We start from the raw sequence: 9,577 nt of genomic DNA, 5'->3' as shown, positions 1-9,577 counted from the left end.
AAAAAAAAAAAAAAAAAAAAAAAAATTAGTTGGCATTCCAAAACTACACATAGAATTCAATTCAATTTACCAAATACTTATTGAGTACAAACAGAAAAGCATAAAATAATGATAGGCCTAGGCCCCTGTGCTTTGTAGGGTGGAAGGGGAGTTCCAAGAGGCCTTGATAACATTGAATAATTAATTGTATAGCCATTGTCACCATCTTCATTTTCTTAGGAACCAATTCAGCCTGGAGAAGGGCACAAAATAAGGAAATTCAGAACACAAATAAACCTTAATATAATAATATCCTGCTTGCTAGATCTATTCATTGAATAACCAATATTTGAGGACCCACAAGGTACCAAGCACTGTTTTATGTACTAGAGTTACAACTGGCATCGAAACAAAGTCTTTGCTTTCATGAGGGTTAATCTAGTGACAATGCTTACTGGTCAACAACTAGGTAAGTGACTCACACTAAACCTTACAAACCAAAACCTGAAAATGGTGAAAAATTATCTCTCAGTAAACTAGATATCTGAGAGAACACGATTAGCAACTTTATTTTTTTAAGATTGGGATGTAATGGAATTTGCAACTGGGGAACAGAAATAGGACAGATGCCCCAATTCCAAGAGGAATCAGGAGAGGGAAGATATGCCCCAATTCCAACTGGGGTCAGGAAAGAGAAGACAGCTTAACACTAAAGGATCACAATGCTTTTTCCTCAAATGATACTCAAGCAATCTCAGTGTTGGCTTATGAAACAAAAGGATTGAGAGAGTTCTTTTTCAGATTTTCCAATTTCTACAGAACTATGATTGTTTCCTAAACCACATGTGTCACTGAGCAAGCCTCCTTACCCAATTGGACCAGCCACACCAGTTTCCCACGATTACCTCAGGCATCCTATGAAGGCCATACTCTGAGTCAGAAATGACAGTGCTCCCTGATATCCCCTAAAAGTATGTCAATGATCTCATGAAACATACTTACACACATACACAGAAACATACTCAAACACATAGATATATATGTATGTATGGGTATAGGTAGGTGATTAGAGAGGCAGTTCCTATCTGGTTGGCAAAGAGGGACACAACTAGGTCAGGGTTCAAAACCTATTTACCCATTTTTTGTAGGGCGAATCCTACTTTCCCACATACCAAGAAGGTATTTTTCCACTGGCTGAAGAGAAAAGGAAAGAGGCAATATCATGCATGAGACACTAGATTGGTGACATAGCTATACGTATTCTAACCTGTCCCCATCACAAACTGCCTTCTCCTTACCTAAATAAAAGCCTTCCTAGTCTAGAGGGTTGAAGCATATAAGCTACATTTTTGAAAACTGACTGTCTAAGTTAAATACTAAGATGTACATATCCTGTGACTCTAGTTATAAAGAGCATGAAAAACTGACACAATCAATTTATCCTGTTAGATGTCAGGAGAGCAGTCACCTTTCACAACAGGAGAAAGCTTGGCAGTTGGCATGAGGGACATACAGCGGTGTCGGTAATGTTCAACTTATTGATCCAGCTGCTGACTGCACAGGAGCATTCACTTGGTGAAAAATCGGCAAAGGAAACTTATATGCACTCTCCTACATCTATATTACATTTCAATAGAAAGTATTTTTAAAATTTAGTTTCCCAACTTGTGGTTTACTACTGATTTATATTTAACCCTTCCTGAGACATTAAATTCTTTAGAAATTATTCGGGGCCAAGCAATGTTTTTCTAGCCAATTTCTTGAGCAATAAAATAAATAAATAAAATCTACAAACATTATTTGTCTTTCCTAACGTATCTTTGATCAAATAACATGTCCCCAGGTGGTTATATAAAACTACTTCTAAATCAGTTAATAGAAAACAAAAAAAAGGAATGTTTTCAGGTGTGCATGTTACCAAATCTCCAGGTTAGCAGTGCCTTTACACATAGGGGACAGGTGAGTAAAACTAATTACTGTACATAAGATTTTCTTACATATTATACATAAACCAAAGTGAAATGATAGTTATACTTTTGCTATCACAAGACCTGTGGGCCAAAATCTAATTTTTTCAATCTGTTCTTCTCTTCATTCAACTTGAAAATGATAAATAAGAATGGTAATAATAAAAGAGAGAAATCCCATAAAACAGATGAATATGGGAACAAGTAAATCTCCAGCACTATAACCTAACAGGGCTCTGCCTCCTCTCTTTCATACTGATTTATCTCTCTTCTGCCAAATTTAAGCACACCTGTACTATTTTCTTCCCTTTGAAAGGGCTACTATAGTAATTTACATTAGCAAAACAACTGAACCAAACTTTGGTTCAATCCAGGGCCTCTTATATGAGAACATTCTAATTCTATCTTAAAATGTTAATCAAAGCTATATATTTTATGAAATTTTTTGGTGGTATGGGTGATCTTAAGACATCTTTTTAATTTGCTTTTGAAAAGTTGGGACATGTAAGTAATCAAATGTTTAAGTAATTAAAAATAAGACAATTTTCTTCTCTCTACTTAAGAGTTTGTTAAAAAACATTCTCTAAAAAGATAAGGATTGATGGCTGAATGTTACCAACTACAAATGACAAGTATCTATTCATAAACACTGTATTTTTAGTGCAGTTCTCAGTGCCTTTCCTCCCCACTGTTCTGCTCTTGCCATAGAAGCCTAAGCTAGGGAAATATATCCAATGATGAATGCTAAGCACTGAGTAGGAAGGAGCATTTTGATATATGCTCATATATTACAGGCTACATACACACATCTCTGGGCCTAGCTCTTGGGTTTCTTAGTTAACAAGTGTGGATCTCCACACTGTGTACTATAACAGGTAGCTGTGCAACTTCTCAAGCTTCATTTTCATTTTCCTCATCTCTAACATAGGCACAACAGTATCCCCACCTCATGGTGTGGCTGTGGGAATCAGTTGACATAATGTACATGAAACAACAGCCCTGTGCCTGGCATTTAATAAACGGCCAATGACTTGTAACTACGTTTGCAGCAGCAGTAATAAAAACTCTTCTTCTAAAAGACGGCTTTACAATATCACCTGACAAATACAGAATTTACAGAGACTAATGCTCTGCCAAAAAGAAAAATTATCTTTTAAAGTAATCCAAGTAAAATGTGTATGAAAAGACTTTGAATGTAGCCTGGCTTCTTGCCAGATGACTTTCAGTCTCCACATTCACAACAAATACATTACTCTAAACAGCTTCAAGAAAGACCACGGACTTCTGAGTGACCTGTTGCAAGTCACTTACACTCTTTGAATCTCAGTCTCCTCACCCATAAAATGGGAGTAAGAATCTCCACAGCATCAGGAGAGTACTGGGATTTTAGATATTAGCAAAAGGCCTAACAGTATCTTTCACATCAGGACATAATTATTTTAAAGCAGATTGAATAATAGAGGTCATCAGAGGATTTACCCAAAGCAGGAAAGATTGTAAGACAAAAATTTCCATCCTCCGTACTTCATTGTTCTCTTCTATGTTGCATTCTTGCCTCCTATTGTACTCAAATGTTCTCCTCCTAAATGCTACAGAAGTTGATGATTTTATTTCATTCATCTCCACATCATCTTCCAGCCCCTCCATCACCTTCCAAGTACATATCAGTGGCTTGTACAAAGACAGTAATAAACTGATGCTTGAAATGCCCAACTGCAGAAGAATTTTTACCTCACTATAATTTAGCCCGAGGAAAGTGGGATCTTCCTCCAGAAAGAGGAAGAGAAGAACAGAAGTGTTTCCGGAATACAGATTATTTTTTTTAACCACCAGTGGGAAACATTTCAGAAACAATATTTTGCTTAGCTCACTTCACTCCCTTACTTTCAACTTAAGATAAGAGTGGCATCTGAGAACAAAGCTTACCTATTTGCACCATTTCTTCATTACCAGCCTGGAAAGGAGGGGGAAAGCAAGAAAAAGAAACAGTTACTGGGTTTCATCTTATCACCTTGCGAGTTTTATTTCTACCATTAATGCTTTCCAAGAGCTAACTAATCAGGAGATGCTAGAGACTGGGATTGGTGCCTAAAGCCTGCACCTTGGTTTGTAGAAGGTTTCATGAGACAATTCCATAACAATTTGGGGAAGGCAGTTGTTTGCCCCTTTTCATTTTAATTTAACACTTATGAAGCCAGCAAAAATACATACACACACTCAATACTCTGTTCTGAAAATTCTACTGGGTCTGGATTAGAAAAGAAAGTCTATGAATTTAAACAGGCCAAAAGAAGCCTAACGGGGGCCTGATTAATCAGATTTAAGGTCAGGAATCAACTAGACAATCCTCTACTTTTTACCCTATGGTTGATTAGACCAGGCCGACCGGAGAAGCTACGAAAACTAACAGAGAAATTCTGTACCCAAAGTCCCATCGGCCCAGTGCTGATATAATTTACTACAAACGGCTCCCCTGGCGGAGCCTTCTCAAGGACTCTTCTGAGAGCATCGGGCTTCACCTTGAGTCTCCAAAGGGCTGGGGGCAGGGCCGAAAAGAAACAGAGCTGCAGTCAACTTAGCTTTAAAAAGAGGAGGAGTTGTGCAGAGGGGGAGGGGAGAAGGCGGCCGGCGCCTGCAGCCTCTGCCCAGGAAAACGCAGGGCAGGAAACGTCTCCAGCCCCCCTCCCCAACTGTCAAACCCTAGCCCGGCCGTGGTACTCCCAGGACACGTGTCTACAGGATCTCTCCCTGTCCGGCCCAAGGACTTCCTGAAACCCCCGCCTCCAGCTGCCCGAAAAAACCGTGAGTCAGTTCGGAGGAGAGAAAGCTCCAGGAACCCGACTCTGGCGGCAGCAGCCAGAGCGCTGGGATCCCGGACCCAGTGTCCAGAACTTCATTCAAGCGCCCAGACCGCCCTCCAGAAAGGGGAAGCCCAGATGACCCGGCGAGGATGGGAACTGGCTGCGGTTTGTCACTAGGAATTGTTACGAATGTCACAGACTGGTGAAGCCCTAGGTGTGACAAGCCTGGGCTCCCGGAGTGGGAGTCATAACCTCCCGTGCAACTCAACCCTCCACCCCCAAAAGCCCGCACGCTGCGCCCAGCCCTCAAAACACCGTTCCTGAACGCGAAAGATAACAGGGAAGGGTGGGAGGAGGAGGAGGAAAGAAAGGAGGGTAGACAGGGGAGGAACTTTTCGGGAAAAGGTTGGGTTTGAGTTTTTTATTGTTATTATTTTCCACTTACTTGTCCATCAGCTGAAGTCCTAACCTCTACCAGAGCGGCTGCTATCAACCAAAGTGACAGGAGAACCATCACGAGTCGAGTTCACTTTCCAACTACTGGGCAAAGCAAATGCCCACAGCAAACCCCCCTAAAATAAGTTTCTTTAAGAAAAAAAAAGGAAAAGGAAAAAAATGCAAAATAGAAACAAATGATCTTCTGTGCTTTGCTTCAATGAAAATGAAATTTGAGCTCTGAGACTGGCCCCCTCTGCTCTTAAGTTTTTTCCACTTCACCTTCTCACCCCGTCCTCCCAAACAGAGTGTGCAGGAGCGAGAAGGTGCTGCAAGCGGGCACAGGCTGAGCCCGGGAGAGGGGGAAGGGACGAGGGGCTTTCCAACTATTTCTGCCCAAAGCAGCTTTTTCGAGGCTTTTCGAGCACCATTGGTCCCTAAGGTTAGCGCGGAGAATGCTTGGGTTCCCCGGAGCACAGCAGGGGGAAGTATTAGCGAGAGAGACGAGCGAGCGGGAGCGGGAGAAAGAGGCAGGGAGAGGGCGACTCCGCCGCACACGCAGAGGTGGGGGCGGGAGGAGCGAAGGGGAGGAGGAGGAGGCAGGCGGAGGAGGTGGGAGGAGTGGGCCGCTCGCCGGCTCCTGTTGCTCGCAGCGCGGCAGTCTGCTGGCTGCTGGCGACCCGCGGGGCGCTAATAAGGCGTCCGGAGCTCCCCGGACTGCCCCTCCCGCCGTGGCGCCCACGTCATGCGGGGCCCGAACCGGCGCCCCCGGCACCGTGTCAGGATTGGTGACCGCTCAGGGGCTGGTGTGGCCCGGGCTCGACCTCCCACCCTGAAGCCTCTCCTTCTCCGCCTAAGGCGAAAGGAGGGGAGGGTCCAGGGGCGCCACCGATCCCGACTGGCGGGACGCGCGTTGAGTTAATTATAGGAAGGGGGAGGGTCCAAGGGCTGGTCCTGGGCTGTAGGCAGTTCACCTCCTCCAACCTCCACTGTTCTCCCAGCCAAAGAATTCTCCCCGAAGTGAAGCCCTGGAACCTCCAGATCTTAACCACGTGGTGATCTCCCCTCCAGGCACCAGTTACCTCCCACGTTTTGGGAGGGGGTGTCCTTCTTTGTAAGCTCTTGTTTAGGCTTTATTCGTTTATATTAATTTTAAAAGATACCACGTCCTTTCCTTGAATCTCCCAGATGCTTCCGTTTATCACTAGAGTACACAGGCCTCAGCGACTCTTCCTCACACCCAGATTAAGTTATCAAATGATTTCTGCCCGCTGTGGCCTGGCGCTTCCTGAGGGGAAATGACACCAACCTGAGAGTTTGCTGGAATCCTAGCCCAGGCCCAAGCACCCACAGGCGTAGACACCTGTGGGTGCTTTCCAGAAAGCAGACAGGAGGAAAAGGAAATAGCTCCAACCTCCACTGACCGGTCCACGAGCCAGGAGTGAGTAGACACAAATTTAGATACGAACTTCAAGACTTCAACTGGACAGAGTGTTAAAGAGGCCTGCCTACAATAAAACGAGCTAGTGTTTATCTTGCTATGAGATGCAAGATAAGTCATAGTTCCCGTTCTTTTTTAAAAGCAATGTGAGTTTGGAGGGTTTCCTGTAACTTCAATTCATTGTTTATTCCTAGAGAGGTAAGGTGATGGTTGTGCCTTTAACTTAAGCCTGGAAAGATTTGTTGTTCACTGATGTTTTATCTGCTAAGTCTTCTCAAAATCATATATCGAGGTCATTTACATATACAAATGAGAAACTAGGTAACTAAATGGTCCCACCTAGTAAAATAGGGTATTAGGTCAATTAGTTATTAATTGGAATTAGAATTAGACCTCAGCACTGAAGTATCTCTAAATTACTATTTTCCTTCAATTAAAGCCTGTGGCATTTTTGTAACCTGTCATTGACTAGCTATGCAGAAGTGATTTGCTAAATTTTACACCGGGTTTTCCCACTCATTAAAAAGAAGTAACCCTAAGCATTCGATAAATTAAAAATTTGTCAATTTACACCGACAAGTAAAAGAATACTAGAGATACACATTAGGAGATCTAGGTTCTAGGCCCAGCTAACGGTTGTCTTACCTTGACAAGTCAGACTAAACCTCTATTTTGGTTTCTCCTCTATGAGATATTTGAGATCTAAAATCATCTGATTTTAGGTAATAACAAATAATGTATTTAACCATGGTGTTACAGTAGGCCCTTTTGTGTTAATTTTGCAACATTCAGACATTAGTTATCACCTAACTCTTGGCACAGCAAGCAATTCATGTGACTTTCAGGAAAGCAGCGGCTTCAGACATTTTTGGCCATGACCACAGAGAGAAATGCATACTGCATGGCCACCCAGTAAAAATTTCATGATTCAGTACTTACCTGTACTGCATGCAACAACCCTGATATTTTTCTTGCCATTCTTTCCCCCCAACCCCAATTGCAGATGAGGACTCAATTGATTTCACAACTCAGTAAGTCATGACTCTCACTTTGACAAAGATCAATTTAAGAGCATACAATAGGTATTTTTTATTCTAAATGAGTTCTAATTAATAGGGTTCTCCCAATTATATATTGTAAGGCAGAGTTTCCCAAAGTATTCCCTGGAATAAATATTAAATGTTTTACTATGAAAAGGAAATGTCTTAGACAGCCAACTGAGCTTATGAAATACTTTGGTAAATGAAACAAAATGTATCTCCTTATTTCAGACTTCAGGGTACCTGTTTAAACAAACAAATTTGTAGTCCCAGCTACTCGGGAGGCCGAGGCAGAAGAATCGCTTGACCCCAGGAGGCGGAGGTTGCAGTGAGCCGAGATCGTGTCACTGCACTCCAGCCTGGGGCAACAAAGCGAGACTCCGTAAAAAAAAAAAAAAAAAAAAAAAAAAATTGTGGGTCTTCGAAGGGAGATGCAGTGCAATTTGGTCTCCTTATTTATATGACCATAGAATCCTTTTTTCTCATGCTTTATCCTCTGTGGAACACACATGGGTAAATGCCATTACAAAGCACATTTAAAGCAAAATGAACTTCAAGTTAGGTAGTTCTCATGATTCTCATGAGGATTCAGCTTCAGTTTTCTCAACTCCAAAATTGGTATCATAGTACTACTTTTGCAAACTGTTCATGAAAATTAACATGATCTTATATGTAAACTCTAGCACATTGTCTAGAACATGTAAGGGCCTCAGTGTAATTTTTTGAATAAAACTAATGGCATACGTACAGATGGCGCATTGGTAATACAGTATGGCAAGGTCTAAAGAAAATAGGAAAATGTAAACAGCTAAAATGTGATTGAATTTTAATTTTACCAGAGAGGATGTTAGGAGTCAGAGACAGAGTCACTGAGTTCCTTCAAAAACTGACCGCCTGCCTCATGTCAAATCCCTTCCCTTCCTCCATGTTTCTTTGGCTCAGGCTACAGTGCTGTTTTCCAAACACCCTCAAGTTCACATTCTTGCTCTTAGTGATTTCTCAGTCCATAGCACCCTTCCTCCTCCTGTCCACATGGCAAAGGGCATCATATTACAGGAGGTGCTAATAGGTGCTCCACAAAAGTACTACACTAATGCTTGTAGTATGTTTTCTTTCCAAATATATTTTAAGCATATAAATAATTTCAAAAGTAGCCATATACATTTAGTCTCCCTAATTGAAAATCATCTCCTTTAAAATGAGTTTCATGAAATTGGTTGATATATCGACATTTTAACCTGTGCATCCTCATATCGGCAGCAATTAAGTAAGCAGAGTGTTGTGGGGGTTTTTCTGTTAGAGGCTGGCTGGTCAATGTCATAATTTGACAACATTTTGATACCCAATATTTATTGTGTATTAAACCAATGAATAAAATGTTTGTCGTTTCTTGCAGCAAATAATTAATTATAAATTCATTTATTAGGTTTATTTTTTGGGGGTGGTTTCCTTTTGGTTGTTTACCTTTCCCATACTCTTAATATAACTAACAACCTTCTGTCAATATTTATTAGATACATTACAGTTTTTACATTTACAATTTTTAATTTCTTCCCATGGTCAAATAAATTTGAGAAATCTGCAGTCAACTTTGTTCGAAGTATAAGTATAAAACTTTATTGCATCATAAGGGGCTAGATTTATATCCACCTCCTCCTCTAAATTACAGGTTCCTTGAGGGTCTTGATCTTTGTTTTGTTTACTTTCTACCACTAATATCTCACACAATTTCCGTCACACAAAGTTGCATAGTACTTTAATTACTGCAACTTGAACATCTCCAGGCAAAATTGTATCCTTTTATTCCTGCCTGCTGATGAGCTTTATTCCTGGTCTTGGGATTCTTGACACCTAGACCTATCACAGAGGACTATTAGAGTAGGTACATGGGACCCACCACTATAGGACAGTGAA

General features: G+C 41.5%; 1 protein-coding gene across 3 annotated transcripts in view; it reads right to left on the bottom strand.

The window, feature by feature from the left end:
- LOC105536131 (A disintegrin and metalloproteinase with thrombospondin motifs 3-like) overlaps window positions 1-5,284 on the bottom strand; it is a 121,514-nt gene extending 116,230 nt beyond the window's left edge. For 2 of the 3 annotated variants that reach the window (XM_011975406.1, XM_011975405.1), the window contains exons 1-2: window positions 5,193-5,284; window positions 3,873-3,900 (exon numbers count right to left, since the gene is read on the bottom strand). In XM_011975406.1, coding sequence (XP_011830796.1) covers window positions 3,873-3,900; window positions 5,193-5,261 — 97 coding nt within the window. In that variant the 5' untranslated portion in view covers window positions 5,262-5,284. Of the gene's footprint in view, window positions 1-3,872; window positions 3,901-4,521; window positions 4,548-5,192 lie in introns of those variants that run through there. The other variant, XM_011975407.1, reaches the window with a different exon arrangement.
- Between the last annotated feature and the right edge of the window lie 4,293 nt (window positions 5,285-9,577).

This window comes from Mandrillus leucophaeus, unplaced genomic scaffold, assembly GCF_000951045.1.
Source record: "Mandrillus leucophaeus isolate KB7577 unplaced genomic scaffold, Mleu.le_1.0 Scaffold1548, whole genome shotgun sequence".
In the NCBI taxonomy this organism is placed as follows: Eukaryota; Metazoa; Chordata; class Mammalia; order Primates; family Cercopithecidae; genus Mandrillus; species Mandrillus leucophaeus.
Note: the sequence above shows the minus strand (reverse complement) of the source record. Positions and strands in the feature narration are given on the sequence as shown.